The 20,534-nt window shown below is 39.4% G+C and overlaps 1 protein-coding gene across 3 annotated transcripts in view; it reads left to right on the forward strand.

Annotated features, from left to right (window-relative positions):
• STXBP4 (syntaxin binding protein 4) overlaps window positions 1–20,534 on the forward strand; it is an 82,961-nt gene that overhangs the window by 5,053 nt on the left and 57,374 nt on the right. For 2 of the 3 annotated variants that reach the window (XM_063456230.1, XM_063456233.1), the window contains exons 2-10: window positions 2,307–2,446; window positions 4,590–4,722; window positions 9,981–10,087; window positions 12,115–12,247; window positions 12,717–12,777; window positions 15,263–15,342; window positions 15,768–15,864; window positions 17,451–17,572; window positions 19,105–19,158. In XM_063456230.1, coding sequence (XP_063312300.1) covers window positions 2,415–2,446; window positions 4,590–4,722; window positions 9,981–10,087; window positions 12,115–12,247; window positions 12,717–12,777; window positions 15,263–15,342; window positions 15,768–15,864; window positions 17,451–17,572; window positions 19,105–19,158 — 819 coding nt within the window. In that variant the 5' untranslated portion in view covers window positions 2,307–2,414. The remainder of the gene's footprint in view (window positions 1–2,306; window positions 2,447–4,589; window positions 4,723–9,980; window positions 10,088–12,114; window positions 12,248–12,716; window positions 12,778–15,262; window positions 15,343–15,767; window positions 15,865–17,450; window positions 17,573–19,104; window positions 19,159–20,534) is intronic. The other variant, XM_063456231.1, reaches the window with a different exon arrangement.

Here is a 20,534-nt window from a genome sequence, read left to right on the forward strand (position 1 = left end):
GGTATGTTTTTAGGGGAATCAAAAGGTTTTTATAAGTGTAAGATGTGCTATGCATGCAGGACCGTCAATAAGGGAGATGTCAAGACGGAGTTAATGTTTAAATCAGGAAGGAATAATAAAGAATTCAATATTAGAGAACATATTAGCTGCCACACAATAATGTGATATATCTCCTCCAATGCCCGTGTCATTTACAGTACGTGGGGAGGACTACACGTCCTCTCCATGTTCGTATAAGGGAACACATATATAACATCAAAAGAGGGCTGGAGTGCCACAGTGTCTCTGAACATTTTAAGAAAATGCATAATCAGTATCCCAGTGGACTGGAATTTGTAGGGATCAAACGGGTGTTCAGGGATTGGAGGGGAGGAGATTTTATTCGTAAGATCGGACAGGAGGAGATGCGTTGGATTTTTTTACTTGATACTTTATCCCCGTCCGGTCTTAATAAGGATTTTGAGTTATGTAATTTTCTATAGAGGTCCCTTTTTCTTGTAGAGTTTTATACCCTAGAGAGGATGATATATTTACATTTATATTTATATTTATATATATTTTTCTAGTATATTACTGTATGTTTTATTATGTGGTTTTTATTATATAATATAGATAAATTTATTGTAGGGGTTAATTCCTTGTGATATCCCCTTACTTGTATCTCCATATGATGTGCAGATTTACACTTTTTCATTTAGGAGATCATTCCCTTTTTTTAAATGTGGATCTGTTGATGGAATTTTTCTTTTATGTGTTAGGGAAGTTTTTATCTACATATGACTGTATTCATTTGGTGTATGATTATGCCTTAGATTGGCTTATAGTATGTGTTCAAATATGTGCTATAGAATATTTCTTTGAAGAATTTCAGGATTATATCGGATGTTTCATAATGGAGGGATATTGGACTTTAAATCTGAACATTAAAAGACTAAAAGGCCGATTGGATCACGGCCTGAGGACATCCGATATATAATACGTATTTTAGTGGGAGGAGAATATGCTCGTTTGAGAAAGCCCCAAGAGGCGGGGCGAAACGCGTCACGTGACCACGGGATCGACGCACACGGAAGTGATCAGGAAACATCCACCGGCGAGAGGCACCTCTGAACAGGAGAAAGACTTCAGTTTTACCTTTTGTCACTGCTTCAGATCTCCATATGGTGTGGTGAGCTTGCGGTGGACTTATCCGTTTTTTATGTTTTGCTGCTTGGAGCTTGTTTTATATCAATAAATTTCTTGCGTCTGACACAGTGGTCACTAAGAGCTTTTCTGTGGATCCTACGTACCCAAGGGGCTGATCCTCCCTGGGCAAGATAGCCGTGAGTGGGGCTTATACCACTCTACACTTGTGAGTTTTTTATCTACAGGGATTTTTTTATATGTATCTATATGTTTATATTTTTAACTTTATTGCACTAGGAGTGCCTCCTGTTGTCCCCCCTCCCTGTTTTTTTGTCTCTCTTATTACAGAACCCAGCTGCCATCACTGACAGGCTATAAGCATATATGTGTCAGTGTTTGGGTGTACACACTTGTTTTGGGGTTTCTTTTAATACCACTATTTGCATTTTGAGAGTCACTTTAATAATCTGGAGGTGTCTCTATATGTTGTATGCGCACTAGCACTTTTCTCTTTTTTCTGTATTATTGAGTACCATTTTACCAGGGTACATTGCTGGTGCTGCTGCTTTTATATATTGTCTATTTTGAAAGATTTTGCGCCAATTTATCTTACTTGTATACTGTGTATAATGTTTGTATCTCACAGCCATGTTACATTGCGGCTAGCCACCCCATGTTTGTCTTATTAAGAGTTTATAAGTATGTAGTGGCAGCACCCCTTCCTGTATCAACAGAGAAATTTGCCTTTTAGCTGATACCAGCAGGGTGATTTGTATGTTTTATAGCTCCATTTAGGGTTAATAAGTATGTAGGGGTTTATAAAATACCCCTTAATGTCTCATTGGAGATTCTTGGCTGATATCAGCAAATCCAATGGCTAGCGTAGGCCTCACTTTTTGGGACTTGCCTTGACGCGGCAGGTGAGCTTATATTCTAATGGCCATTGGAATAAAACTAAAGAGCCTCCATTTTGTTTACATGTACATAGGGATTTAGGCCAGAGCGCAGGTAACGTTCTCTTTGTTTTTAAAATGTAAACATTGTCAGACAAAAGGTATTACGTACTATACTGCATTTCGATGCTTAGAATGCACATTTAACTTCAGGGTTCTAATGAAAATGTCTTGTAATGAAAATTGATTTTTCTATTATAATAACATACATCACCCTTTGATTTATAGCAGACTGACAGTTATGGGAAAAATGAACTTAATAATTTGATCATTGCGAGGCCTGCAGTCCGTCATCTGGGTAACTTCCTTTGGCAGGCTCCAGCATTCGTAAAAGTGATGTCAGGAATGGCCGCTTCTACAGAATTAAGGTAGGATGATAAACAGTTTACCTTTTTAGAGGGATGGGAAGGAACTCGTAACATACCATTACCATTTTTTATTGATGAGAGACTAAAGCGCTGTTATTGTTATTATTTGTTATAATTTACATTGAAAACACAAAAACATTGCATCCTATTAATAAAAAGGCTAGGTTTAGTCGCAAAAAAAAATTGTCAGGAACTCAAAGTGAATTTTCCATTTCAGAACATAATAGCCATTTCAGTTTGGCTATTAGCCACAATTGCCATTTACTTTTTTTTCTGTGAATCAACAAGAAGTGGAGCAATATTTAGGTGAGGAACCCCACACCCAACAGGAATACAAAATATCGATACTTAAGTTACCAGCGGATGACAGCAATCAATTACAAGATCACACAGTGCATGGAAGAAAAAATAGAGAAATATCGATAATAGTGTGGAACCGATTACTGTTATCCACTGGTTACTTAAAGGGACACTATAGTCACCAGAACAACTACAGCTTATTGAATTTGTTCTGGTGAGTAGAATCATTACCTTCAGGCTTTTTGCTGTAAACAATGCCTTTGGCGGTCGGCCATCTTGGATCCTTTGTCTCCCCAGCTGTGTTTTGTCGTCGAGTGCCTGGAACTGAAAACAGCTACTCGACGGCACAACCACCGCTGTACTTCCAGGCCGTTCGGAAGCTCCGGTCTTTCCCTATTGTGGTTCCGCATTGGTGTTCGGTACTTTCAGACGATTTTAGTAATAAAGTGTATTTCATGCGGCGTTCGGTTGTTTTAGCTGGGATCTGAGCGATACGCTCACGAAATGTGCACTCAGACCCCAGCTATCTACCGAACGTCCGTTCGTGCAAATAAAGTGAATATTATTGAAGTTATAGATTTTCATGTGAATTGACGGTTCTGCTGCACGGAGGGATAATCCACTTAACGGTGTATTTCAGTGGGAGTGTCCCTCTCGTGCAGCAGTACCTGATGGGAGAAATGCTCCAAATGTTAAGTCCCCCATGTAGTCCCCTAATGTATTACCCCTGCTATGTCAATAGGGAAACCCCTTACATGGGGACTTGCATAAATACTGGAAGCTGTGAATAAAGACCTCAGTTGACTCCCAGAACTGTGTTTCGTCCGGTTACTGGGGAATTTGGGATATTGCCTTAATTTTCAGCGCTTGACTGTGGATTACCTACTGTACCAGCGGAGATCGTGGATTTTATTATTGCAGCTCCGCTACAGAGGAGATGCTGATTGGCCAGCCCTGTGTTTGAATTGTGCTGGCTCTGCCTTTGATCTGCCTCCTTGTCAGTCTCAGCCATTCCTATGGGGAAGCATTGTGATTGGATCAGGCCACCACTTCTGCTGATGTCAGCAGGCAGTGGGCAGGTGTAAAGGAAACAGGGACAAAATAAGCAGCTCCAGACTTAAATACAAGTAAGATTTTACTATATTTAGGGAGGCATGAGGGGCCAAGGGGGGGGCTAGATGGTGGTTTTAACACTATAGGGTCAGGAATACATGTTTGTGTTCCTGACCCTATAGTGCTCCTTTAAGTATCGTTTTTTTTGGATTTCTGTTGGGTGTGGGCGTGGGGTGGGGACCTCACCTAAAAATAGCTCAACTTCATGTTGATTCACTTTGATGTTATGTTGTTAGATGCAATGAAAGGAGAGCATCGAAGTGTGTAGCAGCCAGAGATATTATTGTAACTGTATCATTAGATCACGTTCCATGTGATATAGACCCCAGGTCTTTTTAACATTTTTGCCCTAGGTGTCTATTTAGCACTCCGGTACTTTCTCTTTTTTTTCCCATTTATTTTTTATGGCCAAAAGTGATAAATTTACTTTGAATTCCTGAGAAATCACACTTTAATAAATAACCCAGTCTATGTTTCTAAATATGTGCCGAACCTAGAAAGTCCTTTATTATAGATGAGGAGAAATCCCACCCAAGGCTGATTGATTCTGAGTGCCGTAATTGTATGTTTTAACCCATTGATTTGAGAGTTGTTCACCTATGTTAGAGAAAGGTTTACACTACTGTCTTTTCTGTTCTAGTTCTTGCATTGTGTTAGAGAACGTTGCTGAGGAGGTGAGTGAGGCAGGGATTTGTTCCGTGATTTTAACAGATGTTCTTGTGTTTTCTAGTAAGATACCCGCACAGAAAATTACGGTAGCCAAGCAAAGCAGCCTGGGTCTGAGCCTCGCTGGGGAGATTAGCAGAACAGAAGGACCATTGATCTACGTTAAGGACATTATTCCTGGTGGAGACTGTCACACGGTAATTATCTCTCATACTAAACGTCTTCCTCAAACGTCTACTTACTAAACAGTGACCTGTCAACTGACTGGCAAACTCTTCAGCAAAATAGCCAAGTTACAGAGAAAATATCCATCTGCTCAGAGTTTCAAAGATTTTAGAACTTACGTCCTTAGTCTGAATTTTGTACATTGATTGACAGCTAATACAACTCACTGTTTAGGGAACAGACCCCATAATGGGACTGTTCTATCAATAAATAGCTGAATTGTTGTCACTATCTCTAGTAAAATAAAACGTATCCAGATTATTATTTACAGTTACTATGCTGCTGTGAACAGAAATTCTGATATGAGTTAAAGAGCCATTTAAAGTATTTTCTCAAACTATAGTGCAGGAATTATTGTCTGAAGTGCATGAATTATTGTCTTGTGCCAATTGTCAGCCAAAAGCAGGAGAGAGAGAGACATTAACCATAAACAGTGGCAAAGCCACCACTAAGTAGCTGGGCCTCAACGTATGTTTAGTATAAATAAAATATTTAGTGCACTTGCCAGAATCTCCATGCCCTTTCCAAATGATCCTGTCAGTGGCATACATTTCCCTGATAGGTAGAACACTTCCTGTCTAAGATCCTCCACTATGAAACAATAATAGGCTAGTTTTCTTAAATTCATTATTAATAGACCCATGTGACGAAGCAAACCTCGTCATGGACTCCTGGAGGAGCCTGCTAGCCAGCCTCCTGCCCCAGAATTATGGGCCATGCAAAATACACTAAAAAAGGCTTGGCTTATATCGTTCAGGAATCGAACAGCCGCACAAACCAAAGACCACCTGGGTGCTTGTTAAGCCCAATTGACACCTTGTAACTAGTTCCACCGCAGTGTTCTTCTGGATGTCCGCATTTCGTATGAACGACCATGAGGTGGCGGCCATCTAGTTCCCACAAACGCAGGCAGCAGTTTTTGGGCATGAATCTCATGGAATTAAAATCGGACACAGAAACTCCCGAACACAACTGGACTTCCATCATCCCCTGCATTTGGTTCTATTCCACTAAGAAAGGCACTGTTCGGTGGAAACGTTCCCACGAACAAGGGGAACAGGCTACACAAGTAACTTAAGGATTCTGTTCAGTGGTTTATGTACTTTTGTGCTCCCGAAAGAGACCTACCATTGGTCCTGATTTCCTGGAACTGTTTTGGGCATAGGACCACGTGCACGGTCGGTCAAAATGTGACTTTGATGAAATTCTTGAACCGATCGGGGTGATTTTTGGATATGTTGGTCACCCAGATCAGGGCTATCAGGTGATGTGACTTTTGTGGGGTGTTCGTGTATTTTGGTGTTTTTGTTATATTGTATGTTTTTGTACCTGAGAGATAATTTAATTGATATGTTTGTGGGCTCAGGCAGTTATCTCTCAGGCGCAGGGCGCAGAGGAGGAGTGTGTGGATTGCTTGCAACTAGTTCCCTCTCAGGTCGAGAGGGGAATGCCCCGTGAATATGTTTAAGGAAACCCCTCACATGGGGAGCTACATAAAAGGCCGTGTGTGGCTCCCATTAAACACATTCGTTTTACCCCTTCATGAAGTCTAGGCTCATGTTTGGGGGATTGGAGAGCTCTAATCACTACTCTGCTGGAAACAAGAGAGCTATAATCACTGCAGCACTCGGGATTCGGGAGACTTACTGCGGATACACTCAGCCGGAGTATAGGGGATCCGTTACAACCCAAACTTCCAATAATATCACAGCCATGAATATATTCTAGCTTAAAGCGGCACTGTCACACAAACTTACCCTTCTCCTATGGCTTTCCTCTTCTCTTCCTCTCTCAGCAGATGTTCTCCTTTACTTCCTTTCTGATCTAGTTTTCTTTAAAACATAAGACAAAGAAGGGACTACTTTGTCTTATGTATTTTTGCTACGCCTGACATTCTCTGACACGAGGAGCTTAAGTCACTTCCGTTTCCTGTGTCAAAGAACGTTTTCCCGCAATACTCACCCTCCTCCTTGAAGAAGGAAATGGAACTATCTTAAGTCAAAGAATGTACTCCCAGTTTCACAATACAGATACCCACTGTGAGGATATTCAATATAGGAAAGAAACCAACATGTGCAGAATCTAAATTAAAGAAGGTCCATTTATAGAGAATAGATCATATCACTACTGAGAAGTGTTGACTTTCTGATTTTCCTCCAAAACGACAGTCCAGCCAGTCTCTAAGAAGGCAGATTTAGCTGTATCTTGCAAAGACTTTCTCAGTAGTATTTCCTTGGCTCTATCAGTACTGGGCTGAGTTTGCAAACTGATGACTGGAGGACCAACATGTGTGGTCAAAATATTGATGGAGTGGATACATGGGGACCTATAAAAGATGCATTGCCAATATATTAATCATTTGGATGGGATGGGAGGTGAGCTGTCATTAACTTTGCTTTTGAAATGTTGGTTTTATTAATGGCAGGTTACATTGGTGCAGCATACGCCGTCTATACGTGGCTGTGGCTAGGTTTTCATGTAAGGTGAGGTCAGTGTCTGTTTACACTTTTTTCTGCCACTAGAGGTCATCCATAGATTATTTTGAATTGGTTCCCTGCGTCATCTGTCTCCCTGCACATACTTCCTCAAAACTGCAGCATTTGTGATTGTCATGCAGGTATGAGCCTGTGACTTTATTGGAGAAATCCATATTCCTTCCTTTGACCATATAGTAACATAGAATGTGACGGCAGATAAGAACCATTCTGCCCAATTTTCTAAATACTTTCATTAGTCACTGGCCTTATCTTATAGATAGGATAGCCTTATGCCTATCCCACGCATGCTTAACCTCCCTCACTGTGTTAACCTCTACCACTTCAGCTGGAAGGCTATTCCATGCATCCTCTACCCTCTCAGTAAAGTAATACTTCCTAATATTATTTTTAATAATATTTGTAATATTATTATTTGCGTACAATACTCCAAGTGAGGTCTCACCAGTGTTCTGTACAATTGCATGAGCACTTCCCTCTTTCTACTGCTAATACCTCTCCCTATACAACCAAGCATTCTGCTAGCATTTCCTGCTGCTCTATTACATTGTCTGCCTACCTTTAAGTCATCAGAAATAATCACCCCTAAATCCCTTTCCTCAGATGTTGAGGGTAGGACTCTATCAAATATTCTGTACTCTGCCCTTGGGTTTTTAAAGGGCCTGGAGTGTCCCTTTAATAATATAAAATAATTGTATCTGGTAATAAAATATATGAAAAAATAGGTATTGTTGTTTCGTAGGTGAACCCCTACTTCTTCAGAGACGGGCCTCTGAAGAAGTAGGGGTTCACCTACGAAACGCGTAAGACTATTGGACACACATCAGGATACAGACCCAGCATCCATACATCATTTGAAGCCAGTGCTCCTACAGGACCTGTCAGTTTTTTCTTTGCTGAATCGGAGCCGCCTACAGCACACGCTCCTCCGGAGTGAGGCTCCCGCAGGGACGCATGCTGTATGAACACGTTGTCCTCACTGGCGGTATTATCACAAGCGGCAAGAAATTTAATCTACATCCATCCGAGTACAATCCGAAGGTCTCTGAATAATTCTGACTTCCATATTGACTGGTAACATCTGTATGAATTTCTCCTGATGCATATTTTTTAACAATACCTATTTTTTCATATATTTTATTCTTTGTCTTATAAACTGTTTTTTTGTTCCCATCCAGTTTCAGAACCATTGCTTTTTAGTACTGCTGTTACATTGTAACAATTTTTAGCTTACAGTTCCACATACTGTATCGCTAATATATTCCCATTGGGTACTTTTTCCATCTGTATCTTTTTAAGACACAGAGTATACTATTTAGTACAAGTGCCAGCCATTCTGTTTCATAGCAGTAATAGAGGCACCTGCACTGCACAGTTTTGCTTCGGACACAAACTTATCCTTTTTTTTTTTATCCATTCACTTATTCATTTATTCATTCATTTTATGTATTATATGTCTATAAGATACCGATTTCTTATCCAGATATATCCCATTTATGCTTTTTAAAGTATATCTATCTATTTATCTTGCTTTTACCTTTTATAAACATTAGTTCCCTCTTAAAGGCACAGTACCATTGCACACCTACTCACTTTCATATCCAGATATTCACCCTATCTCAGCCATATTCTAGGCCAGCTCCTGGTATCTGCACACACTATCGGTGTTTATCCATAGTACTTTAATAACATAAACCCACCCAGTATAACTAACTGTCACCTAACCTACACAGTGCATCTAACGTGTGTGGGAGCCTGGAGTGTCCCTTTAATAATATAAACCCACCCAGTATAACTGTAACCTAACCTACACAGTGCATCTAACGTGTGTGGGAGCCTGGAGTGTCCCTTTAATAATATAAACCCACCCAGTATAACTGTAGCCTAACCTACACAGTGCATCTAACGTGTGTGGGAGCCTGGAGTGTCCCTTTAATAATATAAACTAACCCAGTATAACTAACTGTAACCTAACCTACACAGTGCATCTAACGTGTGTGGGAGCCTGGAGTGTCCCTTTAATAATATAAAACCACCCAGTATAACTAACTGTAACCTAACCTACACAGTGCTCCTAACGTGTGTGGGAGCCTGGAGTGTCCCTTTAATAATATAAACCCACCCAGTATAACTAACTATAACCTAACAGCAGATTGCACAACCTTGATTAGACTGTTTGATAAATGGCACTCTGTAATGTGTTATTTACATGGCAGACAGAGCCATGTGTTAGTTGGGACATTGGTAAGTAACTTGTGGCTCAGTCCAGGTGCATAACACAATAGCGACACCTAGTGGCATTAAGTAAAATCTGTTTTCATTACACATTTTAGCACATTTAGGTTTTAGTAGATCTCCCCACAGCTTCTGCTTCCTGGCTTTCAATCCGTGGCATGGATTTCCCAGCTGCATCTTGTAAAACTTGTGCCCTGGAGTTAATCTGCTGATCCAAATATGCATTACAGTGTGGTCAACAAACATGGGTTATCTCACTACAATAAACAGCAAATCTGATAACAATGAGTCTTCATAGGAGTTGTTGTGCACAGCGTCTTGTGTGTCATATTAAGGCCACAACGCTGGCTCTAAAAAGGGAAGAGGGTGCCAATTCTTGCCTATTTTTTAACATAATTTCTGGCAGACTCCTTTTCTCTTACTATGTAACATAACGTAGCCAGTTACTCTTCCTCTAAGTTAACTGTTTGGTCTTTATTTGTTGCTGTCCCTTTAATTAGGATGGACGTCTGAGACCAGGAGATCAGCTTGTCTCTGTTAACAAGGAATCATTGTGTGGCGTGTCCTGTGAGGAGGCTAAAAGCATACTAAATCGAGTAAAGTTAAGGTAGTTATCCTCTTGTCATTGCTGTTATGGTTTAATCATCCTTTCTTGTCCACCCTCCCCAACCAGAACATTGTTTATCTGCAGCGTGATTGAAATGTAGGGTGAGTTATCAGAGGTAGCTACCTTGTCTAGGCTCCATGGTTGTACGTTGTTAACACGTTTTCACAACAGCAGGAAAGCAGCATCATGTTACCCTAGTAGAAATCTAAAAATTGAAGGTCCTGTATCTTTTTGCAGTTAAGCACTGGGCTTGTAATACGAGCGTTCAGAAAGTTTGTAAAGATTTCTGCCAAGATACTTCTGGGTGGCAGAACGCGTGCGGCTTCCATTTGGAGCAGCAGAGAGATCACGGGGGAGCGATAAGAGAGAGATAATTGGAAGAAGTAATGGGGTCTGAAGAAAGATAATGAGGGGCTATGGGAAGATAATGAGAATAGCTGGGCAGCGATACCGTACATTGCACACACGGGGACACTGGGATAGTGGGATACACACAATGACATTGCATACATGGCAACACCAACATACTCCTATATTTATATTAAATACACACGAACACCAACAAACTCACATACATTGCGTACAAATGGATATTAATCAAACTAGACACATACTGACATTGAAACACTAACCCAAACCTACTGATATTGCCCACATATGTACACATAATCACATTCTCCCCATTGGTCAATTTAAAAAAGAATAATACATTATGTTTATCACATTATATAAGGTCCATTGTTTGTGCCCACTGTTTGTGCTTGTGTGTATGTATAGCTTTGGGCTATACATACACACAAGCACAAACAGTGAGCACATTGTTTGTGCACTATATGGCCCCAATAACAAGCAATACAGAATTGCAAGTTTGTTCACTGCTGTACCCAGGAGCACCATCATATTTGGGGGGGAGGAGGAGGGATATAACATACAACCGAGGCTCATAATATTTCTGTTTCTACAACAGCTGGAGAGCTACATGTATTATACACTTGCTCTGCACAGCATGGAGCCTCACATGTCACACTGCCAGGCTGGCCCACAGCCCTGTTGGTATGGAGATATTTCTAGCAATGCCCATTTGAACTCCTGTAACCTCTCCAGCTCCCCATTCACTGACCGTAAGCTGGGTCTAGTTCCACATGCCATCAAACCAGAATCCCGTAGATTCTACACAAACCCCGTTCCGATGCTTGGTATCTAGCAGGGAGAGAGCGGTATATTCCATCGGGGGACCCAGCAGCACACACTGTCTTCCCTTTCCAGCTCCGCTCTCGATGTCTGAATTTCCACCACGTCAATCAATTAGATATTAGCCGGAGAACGCGTTGGCTTTTGCCACCCGCAAGAACTTCTGTTATTGTTGTGACGTCATGGTGAAAGCTCGTATTGGAGAGTTGAATAAATTATTCATCCTTCAGGGCTGCACCTGTGTGGGCATCAGAGAAATTCAGCTGCTCAGAGACATATTTCATCATGTCTGTAAATCATAGTTCATCAAGGACCTAATTGCAGAAAACACTAAACACAAAAATCTCAAAATTCAGCATCCTTTGATATTTGAATTCTTATTGTAGTCTGGAAGTTACAGTAGCAGAAGGGATATTGACAACAGAATAGGAGACTATCCTTAGTAATTTCTCAAATATTAAATCATTTCAAAACTCAAGGCCTATGTGTTATTTTCCTCAATCTTTTTTTTCCCTCAAAGTTTTTATAATCAAATTTGGCTGTCTTACTTTGTCAAAACTTTTTTTTGAGGAAATGTTTGCATCCTGATTTTCTTATTTTTTTAATTTATTAGTCTCCTGATTGATTTTTATCACCTTATCCCAATGTCACATCAGCTGCTGCCAGGGTGAAATTTTAATTGTTTGCTCCAAAAGAGATCTCCTGATCACAGGAGAGGGGGGGAGAAAATTGCAAAAAGGGATTTCATGATAAAGCATTTTTATCTTGTAATTGAAGCGTAAAACTGTAACCTCCAAACACATTAACATCATATTGTTTCTGTCTCACATTCGTAGAGGTGGTTCTGTTTGGGAGATTACATTTATTCGGCCTAATGAGAACTGTCCTGAGCAGACATCACGATCAGAACACACTGCACAGACACAAGGAACTTCCTCCCCTTATGGCCATGCTAAACCTGCTCCGATGGTATGTCCAGCAAAAAAATGTATATATATTTTTGTTTGTTTTTTGATTGTGCTAGATGAATTTATCATAGAGATAAATATAACATGTTGGAAAATCACTGACTGTGCTTTCTTATGCATTCTTATTTTCTGAATATTGTTTTAAATACAATATATCTACACAATATAACAATGTAGCTTTCAATAGCTGTTTTGGTGTAATGATATGAAAAATACCCTCATTAATGTGGCAGATGTGACTGTGGATGAATCTATGAATCCTAGCTTCCATAAGTGAATGAGACTACATTTCTCGACATCCTCTGGGGTGTACAATTATTAAGGTTATTTTTAATGTTTTCCAATCAGTGTGTGAAGGCACAAGGCTTTGTTTGTCTTGGATTGTTTGTTGTGTTGCTTTTGTCTGTTACGTGGCTCCCTTTTTTTCTTCTTAATGAACGTAAACTGTTTAAGCTGTTTTGTTTTCACAGAAGGAGAACAGAAACCTTCACAGCTCACAGCCCAGAGTGAGTTCAGATACACCTTTATCTGGTAACTATTATCCCAACACTTTTCTTTCGTTTTGAACTTTTCTAGAAAACACAACAGACTCACACTGCATTAAAGAAAGTGGTCCAAACACATAAATCAGCAGCTTGCAAACTTCTAGAACATAGCTGATTCTGAGCTTACCAGACAGTGCCCGGGGAGCTGATTCATTCATAGATTGTATGGGTCAAAGAATTGTCATTTTATGATATTTTGGTATGGATGGATGTAGATCAAGGGACAGAGGCTAGATCAAGGCTAGATGGCTAGATGGCTAGATCAAGGGACAGAGGAAGAGAATGATGGATGGATACATTTAATGAAGGGGAAAATGACAGGAAAGGAAGGATAGCAGTCTGTTGGGAGGGAGAGACGAATAGCAGATTTTCACCGCTTACATCTCTTTGCTCACATCACTTCCTATATTACCCTTTCTCAGTCCTGTGACTGTTGTAAACAAGGGTTCGATGTTAAAGCAACATTCTACAGCCTGTTATGGTGGTAATGGTGGCAGGAATGCTATGGTGCCCTATTAAAATAAATAGTCCAACAATTTAAAAAGTCTTTGAAAAACGTACCTGCTATCTCCAAAGATCTTGGTCAATAACCATTTTATTTCCAGAGACTTAAAGTTTGCAGTTAGAAGCCTGATTGAGAAAGTAATAAAAAAAAAAAAACAATGTATTCATTTTATTCTTTCATTAGTTATACATGTAAACAATGCAAGAATGCCGGGGAACTGTGCTAGCTCATTCATATTCATTGTGGCTCTCAAAGAGTTAAAAGAGGTAAACAGACAATAATAAAGATACATGATTATATTAACCGTAACTCTTAAAGGGACACTATAGTCACCTGGACAACTTCAGCTTAATGAGCTTCCTGCTGCCTTTCTCATGTAAACACTGTATTTTCTGAGAAAATACAGTGTTTACATTGAAAGCTAGGAACACCTCCAGTTGCAATCACTCAGAGTGAACCAGGGGGACTTCGGAGTTGATGGAGGCATAATATGCCTCCATCCACTCAGATCTCCTGTCAGCAGAGCACAGGGCAGCACCGTGCACAGCATCCTGTGATTCAGTATCTCCTCCATCTGCATGCAGACACTGAACTTTCCTCATAGAGATTCATTGATTCAATTCATCTCTATGAGGAGATGCTGATTGGCCAGGGCTGTGTTTAAATCATGCTGGCTCTGCCCCTGATCTGCCTCCTGGTCAGTCTCAGCCAATCCTATGGGGAAGCACTGTGATTGGATCAGGCTACCACATGTCAGCAGACTGCTTGTTTTTCTGAGTCTAACAGCATGCAGATTTACAGCTTCAGGCTTGAATACAGTAAGATTTTTACTATATTTATGGAGGCATAAGGAGACCAGGGGGGCTAGATGGTGGTGTTAACACTATAGGGTCAGGAATACATGTTTGTGTTCCTGACCCTATAGTGATCCTTTAACAATCCCCAACGTGTCAGCTGAATTCTCCCTTTCCTATCTGTGCCCTGTTTTGGCACCATCTGATAAAGTGTTAAATTCAAAAATACACTGAGTGACTTCTCGGACTCCTTACGCTAAATTCTGTCAATTCTCTTTGCCAGCTGCTAATTAAAACCTGTAACAAATACTGTTAGCGCAGAGAGACACAGAACTGATAAGGGTGCTTGAAATGAATTGATTGAATATTGAGTAAAATGCACCACTGGGCACATATCTATTACTTTTATCCTTTAGGCAAACAAACTGCATCTTCACCACCCCACCTCCAAATCACAAGAACATAGCTTAAAATATTGTATTGATCCGTATGCACTTCTAACCGTCTGCCTTACTGGAACATTTTCACATTAACCATATGATTGCCAGAAAAAAAAACATTTTTAGTTTATTACAGAGTGAATTAATCACTTAAAGTTTAATTGAAAAAGAAACAAAATAATTTTCAATGACAATGGATGCTGTCCTATATTTTAAGAAGTATTGCCTTTGTGTTTATTACCTCTAAATAAATACGTGTTTAGTGTCTGCTGTTAAATATATGCTGTATATATCTTGTATTGGGATAACCTCACCTACTAGTAATAAATGAGCACGATTTGATATCGGGGTTTGAATCTGCAAGTACATTACAAAAATAGGTCATATAGGTATACGTATTATAATATTTATATTCTCTAATATGTATTCACTGTACCAATGACAGTGATGCTGTCACCACAATCCGATCCCTAAACCAGATGCAAGCATAGAATTGCATACGTACTTACCACGAGGAGCTGTGTCAATCTTTATTGTGCCGTGTTAATACACTGTATTAATCTGTAGACCGATAATGATGCACAATTAGTGGGATCTTTAATGTCCAAACGGATTATCTTATAACTGTATGATCCCATATATATTATACTTAACATGTGAAAGCCGAGGACGAGTACCTGAAACATTAAAGTTAATTCTAGCAAAGTAACACACGTAGTCTTCCATTCCTAGGTCGTAGTCAGGGACATGGTCCGGACAGAGTGGTTTCCTTGAATCCTGATGCCAGATTCAAAGCAGACAAGCTAGAATTGGTAAGTGAAATAAATGCTGAAAGAAATCTGAAACGTTTCAGTTAACCCACAAACATCCGTCAATGCCAGGGGAGCCATCGGGTAGCTCTGGAGTTTGGGGCAGTAAAATATGATTTCCCCAACTTTCAGTTAGCTTATTTTGATACAGAATCACAGGAGGATTGCAGACATTGTAACAATAATCTGAGATAAGCCTCTTGCTGTCCGTGATCCAAATACCGACACAGTTTTTACAGGTGAATTATGTAAGTGTTTTTTACAAAACGTAGGACCTCCGTCTCAATGCCAATCATCAGCTATGGTAATGTAAATCTCGCCACCTAGTGTGGTGGACACTAGTGTGGGGGAAACTACTGTTCTATAGATTTGTATAATTGCTCATGTAATAAATAATCTGTATTGTAATATTTTGTTCCTATTCACAGGCTTTGAATTACCTTGGCTTGAACCCTACAGAAGAGCAGAAACTGTCAATAAGGCAGAGGGTACATTTGGATGCCAATGGGACTGTGGCTTTTGGAGGTAATCAAGATATTAATGGGTGCTGATGTCTCTCTTCACATTAACCCTTCCGCAGCTTGTCCTTCCTGTTTTGCCCTTCACTGTGAAAGGCTTACTGTAATTAACATTACTGGCTTTGACCTTGATTGCATTTGTTTTTTTAGATTAGCTTGATGGATAAACACAATCTGTTATAAAAAAATATTTTTTCAAATGATCTATCTACAAAACTTCCCCTGAACTTTAATGAGAATTTCTGTAGAGAAATCCTTTGAAAAGTTTTTTTCTAACAGGTTGTGATCATTTAAAAGGCTTATCTAAAAGTGTTAAATCAAGGCCTTAAAAGGGCTTAGATTACAAATGTTGAGAGTTTGAGAGAGATGAAATGCTCTCCAACTGAATGAGGGGACTTGGAGTCTGTGCATCTCGATGCTGTGATGCTCTACAATACAAGGAATGCGACTCAATGACTGTTTAACTCAATGACTCACCACAGTAGAGAGAGTCATTTTATATGAATAATCAGTATGAATGGTAATTATATGAATACCAGTTATGTATAAAAAAACAAAACAACTCACACCTTTATTTGTATCACAAAGCATAAAAATGAATATCGTTAAACATCCCTATAGTACGTTACCATTCCGTTCTATAGATCTAAAACCTACCAGGAAAGGTTAAAGGATCTTAACATGTATAGTTGGAGGAAAGACGAGACAGGGGGGCTATGATAGAAACATTTAAATACATAAAGAAATCAACACAGTAAAGGAGGAGACTATATTTAAAAGAAGAAAAACTACCACAACAAGAGGACATAGTCTTAAATTAGAGGGACAAAGGTTTAAAAATAATATCAGGAAGTATTACTTTACTGAGAGGGTAGTGGATGCATGGAATAGCCTTCCAGCTGAAGTGGTAGAGGTTAACGCAGAGAGGGAGTTTAGGCATATCCTAGCTATAAGATAAGGCCAGGGACGAATGAAAGTATTTAGAAACTTTGGGCAGACTAGATGGTCCGAAAAGGTTCTTATCTGCCGTCACATTCTATGTTTCATTAGACATACAGCTTCACATATTTCACATAACCATAAGCATAAAAATGTAGTTATGAATCATCTATGTATGAACTATATTTATTATTATGCTTTGTGAAACAAGAAAGTATGATTTTAAAAACCTAAAATAAATAAAATTCCCGGTGTACAGTGTATGGTAATATAGTTTTGTGACTTGGCTGGTTTGGAGAGCTGGCACTGTGCGGCACCCTATTTGTACAAAGTCTGCTATCTATGCCCTGGTGTTTCCCCTGTCCTCTAAAACATTGGTCATTTTATGATCCCGAATGAGCTGGAGACCTCAAACAGCCTTTGTTTTAAAAAGGACTATATCCGTAGCCTCCAGATTAAAATAAAATGCAAAACTGAAATACGTTTTAAAAAAAGTCAGTAAATATTGTGCTTTTACAATCTGCCCCCACCCAGATCTTTGTTTTATTACACCTTGATAACTCATGTTTTTCTGTATTATGAAACCTATGGACCTTATTACACCGTTATATTTGCTTTTCTTAATTAAAAACGTATTATTTTTTTTGGTTTTAGACTTTGTTCAGGTGGTGAAAAGTCTGTTTAGCTTGCAGTTAGAAGAAGGCGATATTGGACGTGGCCCTGTCAGGCCCAGAGAGAAAGAAATGAGCAATTTACTAAACTCTGTCACAAGTCAGGTAAGGTCATTCTCTCCTCCAACCCTCGTTTGTGTTCTTCTTGCGTTTTTTAATGTTAATGCTCACAGATGCTGCTTTTGTTGTGTTGATTGTTTACCTGGCTGACCGTTTCACTGTTAGCAATTCAGACGAGCACTGTGTCATACGTGTCCCTTGGCAGATTGTTTACACGCTGTTTTCAATATACTTTAGCTATCGCTTTATATTATGTATCAGTTTCCTATTGGGAATAGAACAAACAAGTAATTGTTTGTCTGCACGCTTGTAGTGTTCCCATCGAGATTCTGTGCAGAATGAATCAAACACACACTTCCAGACACTGCAGCTTTCTGAGTAGCAGAACAACTGGAATCTCCTGGAACAAATATAGATTAAATATGGTTTATGAAATGTTTGTTATTGTTTGTGCTGAACAGTAATCATCTTAATACAGAAAGTTACTGGATATTTAAAGGTGTACTGCCATTATTCCCAGTGTGTACCATCTACAGAGAGCCACCATTTTACATAGGTAAACAAAGTGTTACTGGGTATTAAAATGGGTACTGTCACCATTCTCAGTGCTTGACTTTTGGGGACAGCCATCATGACCTGGTTTGAATTATTAATCTGCTGCGTTACACTCTGCTAATTTGGAGGAATTTCATAAACCCTGCCAATTTCTAGCGAGAGGACTGAGTTTATCAGAGGAGCATCTGAGCTTCATCAGCCCAGGACAATAGCAACTCCATGATTATGAACATTCCATTTAGCACCCGGTTGTTTTGTGACAATGATGTTGCTATAAAAACATGTTTCCTAAAAGCTTTATTCAATAAATGGTTCATTGCGCTCAAGGTTGATTGGTTGCACTTCGCTCCTTTAGAGTCTTAAAAGTTTCGTTACAAACCATAGACCATTTCGGAATAGAAGACACACTGGAATGAAAAATGTTTTAGCACGGCTTTGTGGATCGCAGTAGAGAATCTTCTTTTTCCACAACTCGTTCTGACAGGATAAAGAATTTTATCTGCCGTAGTCCACAAGGCCACACTACACAGAGTGACTCTCTGTGCACCGCCTCCAGCTGGTCACTCAGAGATTGCACTAGAGAACACTAATCGTTTTATTACCCTAAATGTTTGTTTATTCCGAAAAATAGGATAGACCGCTTTTCATTAGTAAGCATTTAAGTTCCATGTATGAGTTGTGAAGAAGTGGGAGATGGCTAAAAGAAACCTTCAAAGTACCATAACCACTACAGTTTATTGTATTATTGCAGCTCTTTGTATCATTCTGTTAAAATGAGCTGTAATGATATCATGAGATGTAGTGATACTATAAGCTGATGTGGATATACAACTTTAAATTTTCCTTCAAACAGTTGACACCAGTGTTCAGACTAGGCCATAGATTAGCTTTAGAATGAAGGTCCATAGGGTAAAGTGGTTTCCTTCAAAGTCTGCAATCCAGCTTCCTTAAATATTTAGGGATGTTGTGTCCAGTTGGGAAGGATTCACGTTCTTCTTTGCTTTACTACTTAATGCTTCCAGGTCCAGTCATGCGATCTTTCTGATTCCGAGATTAAAGAGATTAACAAACTCAAGGTAAGAAATGTCGTTTCCCTTCAATTTTTTAAAATGCTCCTGCCTATTCTGAAATGCTTATCAGTGCAATAGGCAAACGCAATTCATAAAGTAAAATATGACATGGTTTTGCTGTAGTGCAGTAGGGTAGGACCTTGTCAGCTGTTCGCTGTAAACAATACTCAGTGAGCCATAAAAAACAGTCTCAGTTCTTTAAGTGGAAATTTGCTGAAAATGTTACAATTGAGTTAATCCTCGAAAATCACATATAACAGGTGTTAACCTTTTTCGCTTGTTGCGATGCTCAGTTTTCTTTTAAACGTATATTAAAGATTTAGCAATATAACTCTAATTCTAATTACAAACCCTGACATTTGGGGTTACCTGCTGAGTAAATAAGAATGCATTCCCGGTTGATGATTCCTTGCTTGGGAAGATGGAGTTGGTTGCATGCAAAGCATTCTGGGATTTAGCCTCCAGCACCTTTTAAATCTATGTGTTTACTGTTTATTTTGCCAGCATGATGTATAGATTATCTTATATTACTTACTCAGCAGAGGTCTCGGCATTCACATCTTTGTACTGAGAGGACCAATGAAACCAATTAGACATGTTGTGTACAGGTAATCCCCTTAGCATACTGACCTCCAGGGTACTGTTAAATAATATATCATGATAAATACTGATACATTAAAACAAAATGCAGCATGCATACAGCTGAGCGATACATGGCTGTGCTTATTCGACAGGCCCACTTTTTGTAGAATGATCTCATATACCTCTTTATAGCAAACATAATTTTCTGCAAAAGCATATCAAGGTGATGTGTTCCGTGATCTAAGCCTATGGAAAAATTCAGAGTATAGCTGTGCTCGTTAGGATGCAGTGCCAAGCTGCCACATTGAGCCTGCCATCCTCTGTCTTTATGTGCTAGCAGTCTTTGTCCGTATCACGAATACGTCCAAATACCTGCACATGAGTACATAACGGCTGACAGTTAGGAAGATCTTTTGAGACTTCTGATATGAGCCTTTCAATGCTGTACTTGAAAGATAAAGTTTGACTAGGTAGTATCTGTTTCAAATGCATTAGTTACAAGTAGTAGGAATTTATTTTTTTGGGTTGTCCGAATATTTTTCTCATGGATGAAATTTGCTGGAACCAGCACATGAACAAGCATCAAATATCCCGAACAAAATGGCATTTTTGGGAAAAAATGATTTGGCTGAACAATACTTTCCCGCCATACACAAGTCTACTCCCTGGTATGGATACGTTTGAAGGTCAGTTTAGGCAGCACAATGCTGCATAACAACTTAATCTAAATGCAGTTGTTGTGGTGCCAGGAGGCTCCCAAGCACACTCTAACCATCAGTGGTTAAACCATTCTGGAATGG

The sequence above is a fragment of the Pelobates fuscus genome, chromosome 5 (assembly GCF_036172605.1).
Source record: "Pelobates fuscus isolate aPelFus1 chromosome 5, aPelFus1.pri, whole genome shotgun sequence".
NCBI classification, from domain to species: domain Eukaryota; kingdom Metazoa; phylum Chordata; class Amphibia; order Anura; family Pelobatidae; genus Pelobates; species Pelobates fuscus.